The sequence below is a fragment of the Lynx canadensis genome, chromosome B4, assembly GCF_007474595.2.
Source record: "Lynx canadensis isolate LIC74 chromosome B4, mLynCan4.pri.v2, whole genome shotgun sequence".
Lineage (NCBI taxonomy): Eukaryota > Metazoa > Chordata > Mammalia > Carnivora > Felidae > Lynx > Lynx canadensis.
This window is the reverse complement of record NC_044309.1, coordinates 35,214,162-35,234,311: the sequence shown is the minus strand read 5'-3', so window position 1 is coordinate 35,234,311 and position 20,150 is coordinate 35,214,162. Positions and strand designations below refer to the sequence as shown.

The window sequence follows — 20,150 nt, the reverse complement described above, 5'->3', positions numbered from 1 at the left end:
GTGGAGGTAGTCATGGTGATCATGGTGCAGGTGGTGATAGTGATAATGGTGGTGGAGGTGGTGAGATGACAGACGTGGTGGTAGTGATGGTGATGGTGGTGATTTGAGAGGGAAAGGAAAGTGGGAGTAAGAGGAATAAAGGGAAAGAAAGGACCTGCCCTTCCCATTTTACAAAGTGGTCATGTGACTCTGGGGCACCTGGATGGCTCAGTCAACTAAGAATCCAACTTCAGCTCAGGTCATGATCTCGCAGTTTGTGAGTTCAAGCCCCGTGTCAGTCTCTGTGCTGAGAGCCTGGAGCTTGTTTCAGATTCTGTGTCCCCCCCCCCACCTCTCTCTCTGCCCCTCTCCCACTCATGCTCTCTCTCTCTCTCTCTCTCTCTCTCTCTCATAAATAAATAAATAAATAAATAAATAAATAAATAAATAAAGGTCATGTGACTCAACGATAAAAATGTATGGAAAAGTGCCTTCTAAACTGTAAAGTACTACCTGATGAGTTATCACTGTGATGCTTACAACATGGTTCACAAACCTCCCAGATCCATGGGAGCACTGACTATCATCCTTCACCCTTGTCTGCCATAAGTGAAATAATTCACTTCAAGAGGCAAAGTGTTGTCAGGTTCCCAGAGACATGAGGGAAATGCTCACAGGGCGCTGGGAGTTTCTTTAGCCAGAATGGAACCTATTACTGTAGATCTAAGGACTAAGGAGGGAGCTAGGGAAAGAACATTTGGAAGACTTGGAACCCAGCAAACAGAGACATTTTTGATTTGGTTTTGTTTTTAATTTGCTTTGATAATAGAAAGCAGATGTGAGGACTAAGTCTCTAGTTTCTGTTGAAGAAGATCCAAAGAGGCACAAAAGTGAGTTGTGCTACCTTCTTAGAAGCCAGGAAAGGTGATGAAGCCAGGGCAGCGGAGGAAACAAGGAGAAGTAGCAGGGCCAGTGCTGCTGGCCACTCCAGCTGCCCAGCAGGGCATCATGGAAACAAGCAGAGCCAGGACCTCAGTGGAGGATGCTCAAAGTCTTCAAGAGCAGGGACGTCCACTTCACAATGTGTGCAGAACACCTACTGTGTGCAGGTGCCAGGATGACAGTTATGACTGCAGCTACCATTTGAGTGATGACTCTGGTTTCTGCTTCTCATAATTACCACTATTCCCACTCTACTGTTAAGAAGCCAAAGTTTGGAAAGATTATGTAGCTGATCATGGAGAAACAATTTGATCCCAGGTGTATCTGACTCCAAAGCCCTCTTTCCTCTGTCACTTTTCCTTTCATTTAAAGACACTTCTTAACCAAAGGTGACAAAGACACTTGCTTCTGCCCTGCAGTCCCTCTGCCCCTGGAGAGGAGAAACACATAGAAAACACACACATTGTGGTGAGTGCTATCATCTGAAGAAAAGGTGCTGCAGCTGCAGGAGGGACTGATATTCCAGCCCACTGGGGGCAGAAGAGGCAAGGGAGGGTTGAGAGGTCCAGACAAGGTGATGACATTCAAGCTGGCTTAGATCTGAGAAGGAGTCTGTCAGGTAGAGAAAGGGGTGGGGCTTGTCAGGACAAGAAGAGAGTTGCATGTAAACAGCCTTTCTGGTATGAATGTGGTGAGCCTTCTGGTGTGGCTACAGCTCAGGGTGGTGGCTGAGGATGAGGCCAGAGGGACAAGTGGGGTTGGACTGTGATAGACCTGGGGGCCAGGCGAAGGGGGCTACATTCCATTTTAAGGCAGAGGGGGGCTGTTGAAAGTTTTTACACAGTAAACCAGTGTAGATATCGATGGGAAGGGTTAGGAAGCTCCCTTAATATCCAACCAATGATGGAGGCCTAGATGGAGATGGGCAGTGGAGACAGGCAGAAAAGACAGGGTCCATTTCCCTGAGCCAGGTATTGGTCTGACTCCTCAAAAGAAGTGGACATTTATGAAGGTTTTGAGGCCATTCCTGCCCAACCCTCCATTTGGTAAATTACATTCTAGCCCACAGGTCACTAAGCAAATCCCCCATTGTCCCCAGGAGTAATTCAACCCTGATTGGTAATATCTGTCACCCTCTCCACTCCATTACCCCCAAAGAAAGGGTAATATCCCTGAGCCAGAGTGAACTTTTGGGAGAGGAAGGGACTGGCCATACTCTGACAGCCAGGGCTGCCCTGTTAAGGATGGGCCGCCTTATAAGCAAACGACAGCGTGAGATGGAGGAGGTTGAAGGGAGGGACTCCTGCTGTGGGTAGGAGGCTGGCCCACATGCCATTTGGGCACTCCAAGAAGGTGACACAGGCAGCACCTGACAAAGGTTGACTGTTCCCTCTGTACTGATCACATGCTGAACACCAGATAAAGAACTTAAGCCAGCCAGTCTCTGCTCTATGGGGCATTACATTGAGAAGCCTGGCCTCGGAAGGGACCCAGGGATGGACAGAGATGCTGTCTTGGAGATAGAGGCAGTGAAGGGCCCAGGAGGAACAGACAGGCCAGCTCCCCAACATCTGAGATAGCCCGCTTGGTGCTCTGGAACTGTGCTGGGGCAGCTGAGGCAAGGCTGGCCTCCAGGTAGGAAGATGTGAACTTGAGAAATTAGTAAGTGGGTAAGTCTCTTCAACTTAGCATCATGGATAAGCATGGAAAAATAGTCCGGTTGGAGGAGAGTTTTTATTTTTGTTTTTTTAAACTGAACTACTATAAAACCAATGGCACTGGCACACTTTTCAGCTCACTCAGCCTCAATTGCTACTTGCCCTCAATAAATAGATGAAATTTTTTTCAAAGTTGCTTTACTCTTAGACTATTAAGTGGTTTGTCCTGTCCCCCCTTCCTTTACTAGAAGTCCTGAGTCTTAAGGCCAGACTATTTGAACCACCAGGCACCTTCTAAATAAGGCTTCTATATAATGCCCTTGGGAAGGGCCTGCCCTCAAAGAATTGTGAAATTGAAGCAGTTGTCTTCAGGGGCCTCCCACCTCCCTTCCAAGCCCCCTTCTTCCCAATCCAGGTGCCCCAGGCATCTGTCTAGGGTTTCACAAAAGACCACACTGTCAGCTTTCTGATAAACTAGTCCCTGTTAAGGTGGAGGTTGACACAGATTTAAACATGACCTCATATACTTTAGGTGGAGACCTTTAAAAGTTGGAAAATTAAGATCCGAAGGAATGCTTCTCTTTTTTTCACTATGGTAAACTATGTATAGAATAAAATCTGCCATTCTAACCATTTTTAAGTGTACACTTCAGCGGCACTAATTATACTCCCAGTGTTGTACACCCATTACCACTATCTATGTCCAAAGTTTTCCATGCCCTGAAACAGTTCCTCCCTCCCTCCACCTTCTGGTAACCTCATAACTACTTTCTGTCTCTCTGAATTTACCCATTTTAGACTTTTCACATAAGTGGAATCATACAATGTTTGCTCTTTTGTGACTGCCTTCGTTCACTTAGTATAATGCTTTCAAGGTTCATCCATACTGTAGCCTGTGTCAGAACTTTATTTCTTTTTATGACTGACTAATATTCCATTGTATGAATATCCTTCATCCACTGATGGAAGAAAGGCTTCCTAATGGCTGAATTCTAGGCACCAGTAGAGACCCAAGGAGAGGGGAATATTTGGAGATTCCTGCTACCAACCCTTGAGCCATGCCATCTGGGTGCCCACCAGTCCCTGATAGGTACAATAATCCAGGATTTCAGTCATCTCACAGACAGAGACAGCTGTCCTATAGTAGAAGGAGCACCAGACCAGCCATCAGGAAATGCAAGTCTTCATCACATGAGGTAGATGTGTGGCCTTGGACAAGTCCTCTTATTTCTATATAATGAGGAGCTTGGGGCATGCATGTCCTTTTATGAGGTCCTTCCTGCTTCTTATATTCTGTCAAGTCCCTCAGTGTCCTAAGAGACACACTTGCAGTGCAGCAAGTGGTGTGGGGCAGAGCAGACACTCAGGAATGCTTGTGACCCTCGGAAGGAAGGAAGGAAGGAAGGAAGGAAGGAAGGAAGGAAGGAGAGGAGGGAGGGAGGGAGGAAGGAAGGAAGGAAGGAGAGGAGGAAGGGAGGGAGGGAGGGAGGGAGGAAGGAAGGAAGGAAGGAAGGAAGGAAGGAAGGAAGGAAGGAAGGAGAGGAGGGAGGAGAGAAGAACTAGAGGAACTAAGGTATTCCAGTTTCTTTATCTCCCTTCATTAGAGATAGTCGGGAGGCTGTATTTAGAGGTCAGATTGAATGGTACTTAAGTTTGAAACAATCTGGAATATAAGGTGTGCTGCTTGGCTCATTATTATTGTGTTTCTTGTCTTTGCACCTTGTACTGAGATGGAATTATATGACTGGGCTTCTCATCAATTCTGTTTGGTGTAGAAATCTTGGCAGCTTCAATAAATACACTTGCATAAATTTAAGTGAATACACACAGGCTCTCTTTAGTATGAATTCTCACACCTTGGCTGTTATATAGCAGATATGAGCTCTACAGTGTTCAACACAGATGGTGGGCATCGCCCAGCTGTGCCATACATGTGTGTGTGCAGAAATGTGCACACGTGTATAGACATGGCAGGCTCTCCATGGTTGTCCTTGTCCAAGGAGCTCTACCCTGGCATGGCTTCTGTTCACAAGGAGTCTGTGTTCTCCTAAAGCATAAATATGAATAATCTCTTTACTGAAGGATCATTTTATTATTAAATCTATTTGTATTTATAGTGATCCTCAGAACAATGAGGAAAGGAACTCTTTGTTCCTTTCTATGTTTTGGAATTTGACTGTGCCTTAGGCAGAACTGCAAAGACACCAGGGATTGGCATCCTTACTTGCCATAGAATTGTGAAGAGACTTCGGAAGTCCTCTACTACTTTGGAATTCATGTTCAGAGTTCCAAGAAAAACAAACAAACAAAAAAGCACTGAGTCCTCCTCTCAAATAAAATCTCATGAAGAAACCAGCTTATAAAGACAATAAACATCTTCCAGGCTAGTCAGGAAGAGATGGCTACTTCTTTTTTGTGTGTAGTCTCTGTCCACACCCCATCATATTGGTTCTCTGGACTCTTTTGAACTGTCAGGATCTCTGGACAACTTTGCATGTGGGTTAAAATGGCACTGGTCTGGTTCAAGGTGGTGGTGGGGTCAGTGAGCAAAGCCCCATTTTCTCAGCCTTCCCTAGCCTGTAACTCCTCCCAAGCAGCACTGTGTAAGCCTAGGGCTCTCTGCGGCATTGCATTTTTTTTGATGCCTAGCTAGTTCTTTTATAGATGAGACAGACCCAGCAAAGTAAAGTGACTTACCCAAAGACACACACAAAGCCAGTGGTACCAGAATCAAGATTATTACCATCAAAAGATAATTGAGTCTCTGTCCTATAGAAGCTTATAATGTAGTTGAAAGATAGGATATGTGTACATGAAAAGATAAGTGGAAAACTAAGATAGCCTGTACTCACAAATGTCTATTAGTTCCACAAGTGTTTAGAAGACATCATGGTTCCTGGGATCTGAGACTCTCTCTCCACTGAATTTTTCTAAATATTTCATACATGGGTATTGCCATGGACCCCAGCTTCCAGTGGTAACGCTGATAAATGAGCAGGGAAGAGAGGAAAGAAAGGGAAAAGAAGATGAAAATGGGAAGGAAATAATAAGGGGAAAGATGGGAAGATACTATAGGAAGAGAAGGTGACAGGAAGAGAGGAAGACCAGAGCATCTGAAAGGCCGAAGTCATCACACCTGCCCCAGGCAGGTAGGACTTCACCCATACTTTGGGGGAGGGGTCCTGAAGGAGCCCTGGGACTCCATTCTAATGGACTTCCATTCCAGCCTTGACGGTCAGAGAGTTTCCACGCCATAGTTTCTGTGGTCCATCCTCTCTTCTCTTTGACCCTTTTCAGCCTCAACACAGAACAGTAGGAGTGGAATCTTAGTCTGTTCCAAGCTGGCTCCCAAAGTTCCCGAGTTCCCAAAATCACATTAAAAAAAGGGCGAGTTCACAAGCTGAATATTGTGCATTCTCAAAGAGCTCTGTGGCCCCTCAGCATTCAGGAGAGCACACAGCTCTGGCCTCAGAATTCAGGCAGGAGGAGGGCTGTGAAGGAGTGTGTATTCACAGGACCAGAGATGCTGAGATATCAGTGCAGCAAGAGGATGGTTTCAGACAAACTTTTGCATTTCTCTACTCCATTCATTTTTGCCCTTAGATGTTTCTATGGCAACACAACATATGTTTTGAAAGGATCAACCAAGCTGTTTCACTTGTTTATATTTTTGTTTCTTTCTTTCTTGGGTTTGGGGTTGGGGTGGGAATAACTTTAAGGGCATTCATGCCCCTAAGGTCAGAAGGAATACAGTACAGCCACCAGAGCACACACACTCAGCAGCACAGATGACTGCGTTCCAGACACTGCAGCAGGCACCTGCCCCTTCTCAGGATTCTTCATCCAGACCCCATCCTACTGGTCCCCTGTATCCTTTTCAGTTCTATCTCAGATCTTTAAACAACTTAGCATGAGGACTCTGACCTAGTTGTGTCTTTGAGAGATAAACAGGGACCAGTGAGATCCCTGGCACTCAAGAAGGCAAGATGAGATGAATGGACATTTGGACCTAGGGTCAGGAAATCTGGTTTCCCATCTTCAGCATTTACCTCCCTGGCTGGGATCTTATCAGCATCCCGGTTTTTCAAATGAGGAGGTTGATTAGATACCCTGTAAGATTCTTTGTATCTCTCCAACCCCATGGCTTTAAGCAGAATCCTGTAACTTGTGCCAAGGAGGTGCATTCCCATAATGTGAAAGCACTTTCCTGGGATGAGATTGCCCCTTATGGAGAGAGGTTCCGGCCTCATCTCCCCTCTCTATAGTCTGCACACTTTCCCAGGGCAACCTCATCCAGGCCTCCCCTGAAAGCCAAACTCCTCCTGAACCCCCATTCTGTATGTCTGATGACCAGTAGTCCCAACTAAATGTCCCACAAATGCTTTAATTCAGCAAGTCCAGAACTGCTGTCTCTCCCCTCATGTCCCCCTCTGCAGTGAGAGGCATCACCATCCACAGTCACCCAAGTTAGGAACCTCAGGGAGTGGGGCAGTGCATTTCTTTCACTGCCTCTTCCCCCAACCCCTATATGCAACCAGAAACCAAATTACATCCTTCTGTCTCTCCAACCTACCTACCTACTTCTCACCAATCCCAATGCCTACCTTGGCTCAAGCCTCCATGATCTCTACATGGGTCACCTCCCCCCAAATCCTCCCACCCCATCACCACCCTCCTTACATAGACCAGTGCCAGACTACAATACACATCTAACCCCATCATTCACTATCTCCTCAGTGTAGAATTCAAGCACGCAGGTGTAGCCACAAAACCCCTGGTCATCTTCCTCCTACCAACCTCTCCAACCCCACTTCCTCTTAGCCTTCACTCCAGCCAATCAGATGCCTGTATTACCTGAGGCTCTACACACACACACACACACACACACACACACACACACACACACCTTACACAAGTTTCCTCAGGTTGCACTGTGCCCTTTTGTAACATGCTTTCAACACTGTCCTAATAGATATTTTAACCCCCAAATCACCTAATTTTAAAAGACCAGAGGCTCCCACATACTACTATTGGTTCCTGGGTCATCTCCCCCACCCCATGCAGCCACATCCCCAGACCAACCTTATGATGCTGTAATGGGTAGTAAGTAAAACACAAGTCTGCCCCTGAGGTGCTCGTTAATTCTGGATTCTCCATCCCCTTCCCACAGCTACTGCCTGATCAGGACCTTCATCAGCACATGAGCCAGTGGTTCTTAAACTTTTGGGTGCCTCAGAAACACCTAGAATTGTCTGCAATGCACATTTCCAGGCTCCATAGCCAGGACATCTACTTTAGTAGGTCTGGATAGGGCCCAGAATTCTGCATTTTTAGACTTTGCAACTTCAAACTGCTTCACCCAAAGCCGGATGCAGTGAGGCTGGCACTCACTCCAAGTCTAGTGCATCAGGGAAAAAATGGATGGGAGCACAGGCACATGTGTGGTCAGGCATCTCCCCACAGAGCTATCCATTAGGCTACCAATGTCCCTGGTCTTGGAGCCCCCTCCCAGCAGGCAAGGCAGGAGGGGGTGTGCCTTCCCAGGTGATGCCCCCTCTCCACAGTGTGGGTGAGACCTGGAGGTCTTTGGTGAGCTCTGTGTGATCCAACAGAGGATGGGAAGATAGGTCCGAGGGTTCTGAGCCTAGCGCCCATTGGAGCCTGTAATCAGGCTTTCAACCTGTGGCTGAATGCCATGTGGACTGGTGTTTTGTGGCTCCAGTGTGAGATGAGCTGAGGCTCCTGCAGAGGCGAGCAGTGGAGCATGAAGGCATCCAGGCAGCCTTTGCCTGGTGGGGGCCATTAAGGCTATGCACTGGGAACAAGGTTGTGGGAGAAAGCAATTAGTGGTGAGGGAAGCCAGTGAATCAGCACAGAGTCGGCTCGCTCTAATTGAGCCAAAGAGTTTGTCCTGTTACGTGTGGGCTCCCAGGGACAGGAGCTTCATCCTTAAATGCAAAGCCTTCAAGATGGCAGAGGGAGGAAAAAGACTACCTCCCACCCTTGAAAAAACAGCTGAGCCTTTTCCCTTCACTGCCCCACCCCAGTGCCTGCCTCCATCCTAGAAATGCTGATTTTCTTGACTGACCTGGTCTGTGTCTTTGGACAAAGATTTTTTTATTTTCTCAAGAAAGACAGAGACTTCAAATTCAGGGTCAGTGTATATGAGCAGATTGGCTCTGTTTGAGCTGCTGTTAGATTTTCAGTGTCTCAACTTCTTTGTGGTTGTGTTTCTGTCCTGTCATTTTGGAGACCTTGATTAGCATACTCTCCAAGGCAGCTTCTGTTATCCTCAGGATTTGTCACCTCAGTATTGTAATACACTGTTTGTGGTCCTGTTCCCTCCTTTCTCAGCCGTGTTCTCTGTCCTGACATCATTTCCCTCTAGATCAAGACATTATGAGGTCTCTTCTGAGAAATGAAACATTCACTGATGAACTAAATAAGATGTTTCTCCAAAATGTGTAATTTTTCCACCACCCTAATATTTGCATTTTAACAGGGGGCAATTTGAAGACTAAAAAAAAAAAAAAAAACCTTAATGCCCAGTGGATTGGAGCTCTAAGGTTGAAACAGACTGTGGAGTTGGTAATCTGGTTTGGGGGTCCCACCCAGTGTCCCCCTAGATCCTACCACAGAGGGAACAGCATTCTCCTCCACCTGCTTGTGTGCTCTACTGGTTCAGAAATTACAAACCCCCAATCTAATGACTATTTTTCTCTCTTTTCTATTTTTGTTTCTTAGGAACGAGTGGAATATCTCTTTCTCATAATTTTTACCGTGGAAGCGTTTTTAAAAGTAATAGCCTATGGACTTCTCTTTCACCCCAACGCTTACCTCCGCAATGGCTGGAATTTACTAGATTTTATAATTGTGGTTGTAGGGTAAGTATAACTACCTTTCTCTATTCCCTCCCCTTACCCCTTACCATCAACAAATGCATATCTCCTTTTCCTCCTGTATTTGTATCTCTTTTTGGTTTGGTCACAGTAGCACTGGGCTCTAGGCAAGATGAGAGGATCTATTAAAAGTCACTTTGAATTCAGACTTTCTCCAAAGGGAAAAGATCTCTTACCTAGGAACACCTCCTTCACACACGCACATGCTCACACATGTGCACTCATGTGCACAGACACACACAGGAGTGGAATCTGAGTGCTTTTAATGAAACTCAGTGTCCTCCATGCAGCTGAGTCCTCTGCTTAAGGTCTTTTATTCTGTCTCCAACCACATCTGGCCCAACACCTCTTCAGACTGGTTTCCCTGCCACATCCCTGAGCAGGGTTAGTCCAGCCTGCCTGTGAGCATGGTGGTGGGGCGAGGCTGGCACACACTGTCCTGTAGATGCCTGCTCTCACCTCTTCAGTGGGCCTTGTCCAGGGTCCCAGGAAACAGGCTGCTCAAGATAAAAGGGTGAGGAGAAAGCAGAGAACTATGAAGGGCCAATGTCGTGGGTGACCCAACTAGAGCCAAAAACGCCTTTCCCTAGAGGGATGCTTTGCTGTGACAAAAGGTGAAGCAAAGTCAATATATGCCTTTAAAAAAAATAAAACAATGTAAGCAATTGTAAATAAAATTTAGAAGTGATGATCTCCTTATCAAGGAATGAGTAACTTTGCAAAAAGATTCTTTATGAAATATTTGGGTTTTTAAATATTTATTTTTGAGAGAGTGCAAGTTGGGGAGGGCAGAGAGAGGGGGACAGAGGATCTGAAGGAGGCTCTGCATGGACAGGCTGACAGCAGTGAGCCCGATGTGGAGCTCGAACTCACGAACCGTGAGATCGTGACCTGAGCTGAAGTCGGATGCTCAACTGACTGAGCCACCCAGGTGCCTGTCTATGAAATGTTTGTCCCTAAACAGGCCTGCATGTGCTATGCAAAATGTCATTTACTAAGACACAGTTCATGAAGTTCCAACCAGTCATCTATTTTGTGAGGGGAGGGCACCTTTACAGCAGATCCTACTTGAGAAACAAGCTGGCTTCTTTGAACTGATCTGCTATTACTCTGAACCCAGAGAGTGGTCACACAGTGGCCACCTTGCATTTTTACTCCCTTGGAGTTCTGACAGGCTTCAGTGTCAAGGTCAATATGTCATCAGGCTCATATCCCAGGAGCCTATTTTTGATTGATGCCATTTGTGCCATCCCAGTGAAGACATAGGTCCTTCTGGACTCCTCCATAGCACTCACTGCTCATTCTCTCATGGGACTGACTGGTCTTTCCTGCAAGAAATAACAAGAGAAAATCAAGATCATTTAGAAGTTATTTCCTTGTCTCTGGCCATCTGGATGGCTATTTGGGTTGTTTGGAACTGTTTTAGGGGTTTTCTTTGTTGTCTTTTTTTTTTTGTGCAGCCTATGAATGACACACTTTGGCCACATTAGCATCAGGGCTATTTGGGTGACATGAGAAGCACCAAAGTTCTTGGAGTATTTGCCAGGAATAGATCTGGCTCCAGAGGACTCAGAGTGAGGATGCAGCTCTAAGAGATCTTGCTGCTTTTGTTCATGCCAGGATAAACAAAGAAGAACTGAACAAACACCTTGCATTAACTCAGTAAGCCATAGCAAAGGCCTTTGAGGTGCCTTGTTCCAAATGCCCCTAAATCCCTTCAAATTCAGTGTCTTTCTCTAGGTCTCAGGCCCCAGGGGACCTTTCACACATAGAAAAGAGCCCCAGGAATGAGATTTATCAGGAGTTGAGGTGCCTGCAGGGACCAACTTTGTTTAGGCAGAGAAGCTACATGTTCTTCTCATGTTTATGGAAATGAGTTAGAGTTGAGTGCATACAGCGCTCTGCCCCCTTCATGGCCCTACCTACAGCATGGGAGGTGGAAACAAGAGGCACAGGGCAGACCTCAAAAGGGAGCCCTAGAGGGGCCTTGTCATGCAGTTGCACACTTGGTGACACTTGCTCGTCTTTTGCTGGGTTGGACCCTCGCCTTGCTGTTCCTCCCCATAAGCACAGAGGGCAGACTTTTTGTGGAGTCAGCCCAGGTTTCAGTCACATCTTCCTGGGGTCTAGGCCATGAGGCTGATGAAGAGGCCCCCTTCAAAAAGATCAGAGGAGGGCACTTGTTGGGATGCACACTGGGTGTTGTATGGAAACCAGTTTGACAATAAATCATATTTTAAAACAAAACAAAACAAAACAAAACAAAACAATGCCTCTGGTAGATTGTTTAGGCCACAGAAGTTATGATGCTGGTGGTTGCTGAGACTGTGGTTCACCATGACCCTCTGGGCTTTTTCCCCATTGATCTCACACATGGACATATTTGACACCTAGTTTCTCTTCTCCAAGGGCAGTGGTCCCATGGGGCTCTCTGTCTAATCTAAATCTCAGCCTCGGGCACCTGGCTGGCTCAGTTGGTAAGTGTTCGACACTTGATTTCAGCTCAGGTCATGATCTCATGGTCGTGGGATTGAGCCCTGTGCTGGCCTCCATGCTGGGCTTGGAGCCTGCTTGGGATTCTCTCTCTCTCTCTCTCTCTCTCTCTCTCTCTCTCTCTCTCTCATTCTCTCTCTCTCTCTCTCTGCACTTCCCCCACTCATGCTCTCTCTCTCAAAAATAAATAAACCTTAAATCAATCAACCAATCAATCAATCTATCTCTGCCCATTCTTCTAACTGGAAAAATCACACACACACACACACACACACACACACACACACACACACACACAGCATAGCTCAACCACCTCTTTCAGCTGTACCTTCTTTTCCTGCCCTTTTTATAACATTAAATGGATATCCCTCTGCTTCCCTTATGTCTCCTGGGAAGTATCTACTCCCTGGGCTCCTCATCTACAGCTACTTAGGGGAAGGTTTCTTCTGCCCTTCTACGATCAGAAGGGGGTCTGCCTGGCCCTGGAGACAGGTGGGTGTGCCTGCCTGCTGCCTGAGTGCCAGGCTAAGAGCTGCTCTCTCATTTCTGCATTGCCATGCTGGGGTCCTGGGACAAGAGGCATTTCCTTCCCCCCCACAAGCCGGTCACATTTCCTTCCCAAAGTGGAAGAGTTTCCTTGGTACAGTGTGGAGATGGGCCTACTAAATGAAAGTGGGGAGGACTTCAGAGGCCTCTCCCTACCCAACCCAGGGACCTCAGGATCTTCACTAGATCCCCTGCTCAAGACACTCTACTCCAGCCACAGGGGCTTTTGCTCCTGTCTTCCTCCCAATATGGTGGCCCTGCTCTTCTGACTCACTGGGCCCTCTAGAGCCTCATTGGTCTCTTTTAAAAAGCTCCAATGTCCAGTTAGGAAACTGCCAGACACAACTCCTGGAGAATTCTGCCCCCACCCACGACCAAGCATCCACATCTAAACGCAGCCCTTAGGGACAGGTAGGCACAAAGCAGTGGTTTGGGCTTTACAGTGCCTAATCAAGGAAAACACACCAGTCCCTACAAGCCAAGAACACCTCCTAGACCCATTCCTGAATTTTCTACCCCTTAAAAATTAAAATCAGGCACTTAATAAAGTGTCCGCATCAAGTTGGGACAGGGAAAAGAGAAAAAAGTTGTCTAACCTCTGTTCCCTTCAATGAATAATATTTTGTGAACAACTTGTACTCTAATAAGCATATTGCTTTCTTCCAGGAAATACTAGGAACCAAATCTGGTTTGGATTTAGAATGCTGTTTGACAAACTTGCAAACTAGTCTCCATTTTCTAAGATTTCAGTAATCTAGACTTCAGTGGAAAGAACATTTCTGTGCAGAGAAAGAAGCCCACTCCCCTCATCAAGGCAACTCTGCCTGGGGTTCAGGATGTCACCAGCTAACATGTGACACCATCAAATTGCCAAGCTGAGCTGAAAGAATCACAGGACCAAGAAAGGCTTTAGATGTGGTCTGGTCAGTGTTGTCAAACTTTTTAGCTGCAGAACCCATTGTTAAAGCCTTACTCAAAGGCCCATGAAAGCCACTGTGTTCCAGCCACTTTTCTCTGGCCTTGCTGTCCAAGATATCCCCAGGGGATCCATGGAGCACAGTTTGGAAATCCTTAATCTAGACCAACTCCCTCAATTGCTGGGCCCTGCCTGGATTTGAGTTTCTTCAAAGCTAGGTCCCTAGCTGCAGCCTCCCCTGTTTTCAGATCTAGTTCCCTGGGGCATGAGTCATTTAAGGAGCTCAAGCCTATTCCTCAAGAACAAAGTTGCCCTGGTCTTCAGTTCAGGCCAGATGTGGGGACCCAGTCTGATACCTGGGCTTCCCCCTGACCCTAGGCCATGACCCAGCACACACTCTACTGACAGTGAATCGGTGGTCATCTCTAGTACAAAGGACAGAAATTGCCCTGTGTGTCTTTTCTTTCCCCTAATTTTCTTGGTCACCACAAAAAGCCCAAGATTCCAGGTTCCCATTCCCACATGGTTCTCTGCATCTTCTGACCCCTTCTCCCTCTCCATCCCGCTGAAACCTTTCCACTGTGCCCTCTGCTCCCCACAAGCCATTGCCCATTCAGGTGTCAGCAAACATTTTCTATAAAGGGCAACATGCCCATTTTCAGCTTGCAAACCACGTACTCTTTGTCCCAACTATTCAACTTTAGTGAGAAAACAGCAATAGACAACAGCAATATGTAAACGATGGGTGTAGTTGAACTCCAACAAAACTTCATTTACAGAGCAGATGGCCCAAGTGCTGCCCTAAACCCTCAGCTTTGTCTCTGGCCTCTCATTTAACTCCCTGACTCCCCCCAAGAGTCCTGCCTCCCTTGCATTCTCTCAAGAGATTACCACTCTCTCCCAAATGCCTTGTTCCACAACCCAGAGGTCAGGAGAAGGGCCCTGTGTTTCTCTTATTTCTGCTTTCAGATGGCTACCCCTCCCCTTCCCTAGCAACTTCCAGTTTTAATGTGTGTGATCAGACCCTTCTACCCCTACTTCTCCTTATGGGATACTCTGTAGGCCTCTATGGGACTCTATTCCTTGAAGACATGAGCTCTTGGTTCATTCCCATTCTCTCCAAACTTAGTATTGCTACTGTCCCTTCCAGTAGCTTCTTGGTTCCTTGATATCTTACCCACCCAGCGACCCTGACTCCATCCTGACTCCAGCTGCACACTCCCATGGTTATAGCCACTATCCCTGCCATAAGAAATAACTGAGCCCTCCCCCATAATGTCAAACCAAACATCCCACTCTGTAAACAATACCACCCATATTTCCAGCTTATTCCCTCTTGCACTTTGACTCTGACAATCCATTCACCCTGTCCTATTCTCTCTGTTCCTCCACCCATTGTGTCCAGTCCTCCTTTTAACCAGCTTAAATGCCCAGCCCATCATAATCTCTCACTACCATGTACAGTCAACTTCCTCATTTTTCTATTCATCTACCTTGCTCATTTGGAAAAACACCAACCACAATCAAATACAACTAGATGGAGATCCCTCTGGTACCTGAAGCTATGCCATTGAAAGGGGTAGAGAAACTTAAAGCTGAGCTGATGGGTTTCACTTTACAGTCATGACCACCAACTTCAAATAGGTCCTTGATGATATCTGGCAATCCTACTACATGTGCCTTCCTCATTCACTCTTTGCTTTCTTTGGTGATTCTTTTATACCTTTGCCTCACCCTTCAAACTTCCAGTACCCACTCCTCATTTGCATTTTCAGCTGATGACCTTGCTCCCTGTTTCCCTGAAAAAACAGGTGCAATCAGGATAACATCTGTACCGCTATAATGTGCCCTCCTACTAGAACCATGATAAACCATCCCTTCTCCTATCTAGGGCCAATACCCCTCAGGGTACATGAGATACCTTCCTGCCTACTGAAGGGTATCAATCCTTCCAGTAATTATTCCCTCACTTCTGCATTGCCAGATCACCTGTCTCTGTTACATAACTCCCATCACATATAAAAATGTTGCTGTATCTCCCATTTAAAAGCAAACACTACTTGGGGCACCTGGGTGGCTCAGTCGGTTGAGCGTGCGACTTCGGTTCAGGTCATGATCTCACGATTTGTGAGTTGCAGCCCCGCATCAGGCTCTGTGCTGACAGCTCGGAGCCTGGAGCCTGCTTCGGATTCTGTGTCTCCATCTCTGCCCCTCCTCTGCTCATGCCTCTGTCTCTCTCTCTGTTTCTCTCAAAAGTAAATAAACATTTTTTAAAAATTAAAGCGAACACAACTCTCTTGATTCCACACCCTCTCCTGTAACCATCTTTTTTCTTCTACCACCTTTGACAGCAAAGCTCATCAGAAGGGTTGTCCATACTGTAGCCACCAGCCACATGGCCACTCAGCACTAATCTAGAAAGTTTCAATTACATATATGGCTCAAATTTGTGGCTTGCATTATAGTTGTGTTAGAGCTGTCTCAAACTTTTCTTGCTGTCTTCTCTTGGACCCATATCTATTAGGCATTGTCCCCATCACTCCACCAAACAGATGTTTCAAAGTCTAAGTGGTCTGCATGTTACTAAAGCCAGTGGTCAGTTTCCCATCCTTATATCCACAGCACAAAGCCAGTTTCTATGCTATCATTTATTTGTGCCCAGTTTAAATCAAAAGGGAATTGTTAGGAGTAAGAAAGTAAGTGGGGAGGAAAGAGGATGCGGTTCCTGGCCACGTGAGGGCCGGCTTTAGGAATCCTGGAGTGGGGAGAGGACACCACAAAGGGACAGAGGCACTACTGCAAACTTTAGTGGCTTTACACTTCTATGCAGGCCACCTAGCTTATACAAAGCCATTTGTGTTCATGCACAACTTTATGACTACAAATGGCCTGCCTATCCCCTCTCGGACCTTTCTAGGCAGTGGATATGTCCCTTGGGTGATACCCACACTGAGGGAATGTCATCTTATGATGGTCACAGTCCCTTCCCCCCACACACCTTGGCACTGGTTCCCAGGCTGGAGGCACCTGCGAACTCTGCTGTCCCAGGCTTCCTTCAGAGAATTCAGAGTCTGACAGCTCCTTCTCCCCTTCTTCTCTTCTAGGCTTTTTAGTGCAATTTTAGAACAAGCCACCAAAGCTGATGGGGCAAATGCTCTAGGAGGGAAAGGAGCTGGATTTGATGTGAAGGCACTGAGGGCATTCCGCGTGCTGCGCCCCTTGCGGCTGGTGTCTGGAGTCCCAAGTAAGTAAAGCCATTATTCTTGTTTACAGTGTTATCTTGTCACCACCCTCTGCTTTCTTTTGCTGAATTGCCGGGAGCACTTTGCAAAGAAAACTGATTTCATATAAATGGAGGGGGCTTTTCTTAAATGAATTCCTTTGCTTTAAAGAACCTAACTCTGATATGAGTCCATTAAGACACACTGTGGTCCCAGCTCCTCTAAACACCTGGAAAAAATCCACAGCAGTCACGCAGCCAAATGAAGACAGCCTACAACAGAGAAAGCAATCCCTTGGCCATCTGAGCAATCCCCTCAAGGCCCTGGGCTGGGAATTAAAATACATTTTCAGCAAAGGAGCCAGGTGAGTAGAGAAGGCTAATCCCCAAGGCTCGCAAGGTATTTTAGCCTATGAGATTATCTCTACTTCCTGTATTTTTCCAAAGAACAATCTGAAAAGCATCAGTGGATGTTCAAAAAAGTTCTGTTTGCCATTTCTCTCAACCCTTTCCTTCTTTCATGTCAAATGGGACATTTCTGGTTTCAGAAGCCCTATTTATGGACAGGCTACCTGTCTTTGTAGAACTGGTTTTGCCAGAGGGTGGAGGGTGTTTAGCTCTCTGAATCAAGCAAAAGGGCTTCAGAGAGATATTGTCTATTGTGTATCTGGATAACAGTCACCTGGACAGCTCCTCTTCAAGCTCTTCCTCCAGAAGCCTATCCCACCATGGATGAGCCCCAGGCAACTAACACAGCAGCTTCGGGCACCCAGCTTTGCTCCAGCAAAGCCCAGCCCAAGTTGTTCCTTGGGGTTAAGTGAGCTTTCCAAGAGCTCCTCTTTCCACTCCTCCTTGATGAGTTGGTGGGATCTGAGCACAATTGTGGACTTGTGTGCTGAGATTTTTCCCTCTCAAGTCAGCTCCATCATCTGGCCCATAACTCAAGGTAAAGGAGGTCCCTAGGACTGGGCTGAAATCAGACTAGCTTAGAGATGGGAGCAGGGGACAGGAAAACAAAGAGGTCCTCTGAACACAACCTTTACCATACAAGTGTGAAGGACCTTATAGTAACCTGTTCAATTCTTTCTGTACATGCACAGAAGAGTGAAAAGATCTTCCCAAAGTAACTTAAGTAGCCAGCAACAGAGCAAGACTAGAACCAGGTGTCCTGATTTCCAAACCAGCTCTCTTTCCCACCATACATACAACTTCTTGTAAAGGATTAACTAGTATATAACTCTTGATTGTCTTAGACTTTTACTCATATACTTGATCCCTTGAATTACATTCTAAGCCCTGGAAACCCAGAATTCTTCCTTATATTATCTCTGATTCCTGCACAATGCCTACAGTGGTCTCGGTACAAGGTAGAGGAATTTACTGGATAATTGAAGGTAAGAGTTAGACTATTTTCTTTGCAGTGGGACCTCCTAAGTAAAGTTTGTGGCCTGTCTTAAATTCAAAGGTGAACATGGAGCTAAGCCACATAAGCACGTTTAGAGCAGAGTCTTTCTACTTAACCATTATAGGGTATCTAGGAATAGAAATAGTATCCAGTTGACTCTTGAACAATGTGCGGGTTAGGTGTGCTGACACTTACCTTGTGCAGTTGAAAATCCACATAAAACTTTTGACTCCCCCCAAAACTTCACTGCTAATAACCTGTTGACCGGAAGTCTTTTGATAACATACACAGTTAACACATGTTTTGTATGTTATATATATATTATAAACTGTATTCATACAATGAAATAAGCTAGGGAAAATAAACTGTTATTAAGAAAATCATATGGGGGCACCTGGGTGGCTCGCCAGTTAAGTGTCTGACTCTTGATTTTGGCTCAGGTCATGATTTCATTGCTCATGGGTTCAAGCCCTGCATTGGGCTCTGCACTGACACTGTGGAGCCTACTTGAGATCGTCTCTCTCTCCCTCTCTCTCTGCCCCTCCCCCACTCACGCTGTATTTCTCTCTCAAAAAATAAATAAATAAACTTAAAAAAAAATCATATGGAGGGGCACCTGAGTGGCTCAGTTGGTTGAGCATCTGACTCTTGATTTTGGCTCAAGTCATGATCCCAGAGTCATGGGATCAAGCCCTGAGTTGCATTCCTCACTGAGCGTGGAGCCTACTTAAGATACTCTCTCTAGGGGCGCCTGGGTGGCTCAGTCGGATGAGCATCCGACTTTGGCTCAGGTCATGATCTCGCAGTCTGTGAGTTCGAGCCCTGCATTGGGCTTTGTGCTGACAGCTCAGAGCCTGGAGCCTGCTTCGGATTTTGTGTCTCCTTCTCTCTCTTCCCCTCCCCCACTCATGCTCTGTCTCTCTCTCTCTCTCTCTCTCTCTCTGTCAAAAATAAATAAACATTAAAAAAATTTAGGGGCGCCTGGGTGGCGCAGTCGGTTAAGCGTCCGACTTCAGCCAGGTCACGATCTCGCGGTCCGGGAGTTCGAGCCCCGCGTCAGGCTCTGGGCTGATGGCTCGGAGCCTGGAGCCTGTTTCCGATTCTGTGTCTCCCTCTCTCTCTGTCCCTCCCCCGTTCATGCTCTGTCTCTCTCTGTCCCAAAAATAAATAAACGTTGAAAAAAAAATTTTTTAAAATAAATAAATAAATAAATAAATTTAAAAACAAAAGATACTCTCTCTAGAATCATGAAAGCAGGAAGGGAAAAAAAAGTCCCTCACATACAAGGGAAGACAGATCAGGTTTGCAGCAGACCTATCCACAGAAACTTGGCAGGCCAGAAAGGAGTGGCAGTATGCTGAATCAGAAAAATATGCAGCCAGCAAGGCTGTCATTCAAAATAGAAGGAGAGATAAAAAGTTTCCCAGACAAACAAAAATTAAAGGAGTTTGTGACCACTAAACCAGCCCTGCAAGAAATTTTAAGGGTGACTCTCTGAGGGGAGAAAAGATGAAAAAATATAAATAAATAAATAAATAAATAAATAAATAAATAAATACCCAAAGCAACAAAAGATTAGAAAGGACCAGAGAACACCACCAGAAACTCCAACTCTACAAGCATCATGATGGCAATAAATTCATATCTTTCAATACTCACTCTAAACGTCAATGGACTCAATGCTCCAATCAAAAGACATACAATAACAGAATGGATAAGAAAACAAGATCCATCTATATGCTGGTTACAAGGGACCCACTTTAGACCTAAAGACACCTTCAGATTGAAAATAAGGGGATGGAGAACCATCTATCATGCTAATGGTCAACAAAAGAAAGCTGGTGTAGCCATACTTATATCAGATAATCTAGACTTTAAAATAAAGACTGTATCAAGAGATGCAGAAGGGCATTATATCATAATCAAGGGGTCTATAGACCAAGAAGACCTAACAATTGTAAACATTTGTCTGCCAAATGTGATAGCATCCTAATATATAAGTCAATTAATCACAAACATAAAGAAACTCATCAATAGAAATACCATAATAGTAGGAGACTTCAACACCCCACTCACAGCAATGGACAGATCA

At 45.9% G+C, this 20,150-nt stretch overlaps 1 protein-coding gene across 11 annotated transcripts in view; it reads left to right on the top strand.

Annotated features, from left to right (window-relative positions):
- CACNA1C (calcium voltage-gated channel subunit alpha1 C) overlaps window positions 1-20,150 on the top strand; it is a 664,692-nt gene that overhangs the window by 397,241 nt on the left and 247,301 nt on the right. For all 11 annotated transcript variants that reach the window (XM_032593890.1, XM_032593889.1, XM_032593891.1 and 8 more), the window contains exons 4-5: window positions 9,324-9,463; window positions 16,538-16,677. In XM_032593890.1, coding sequence (XP_032449781.1) covers window positions 9,324-9,463; window positions 16,538-16,677 — 280 coding nt within the window. The remainder of the gene's footprint in view (window positions 1-9,323; window positions 9,464-16,537; window positions 16,678-20,150) is intronic.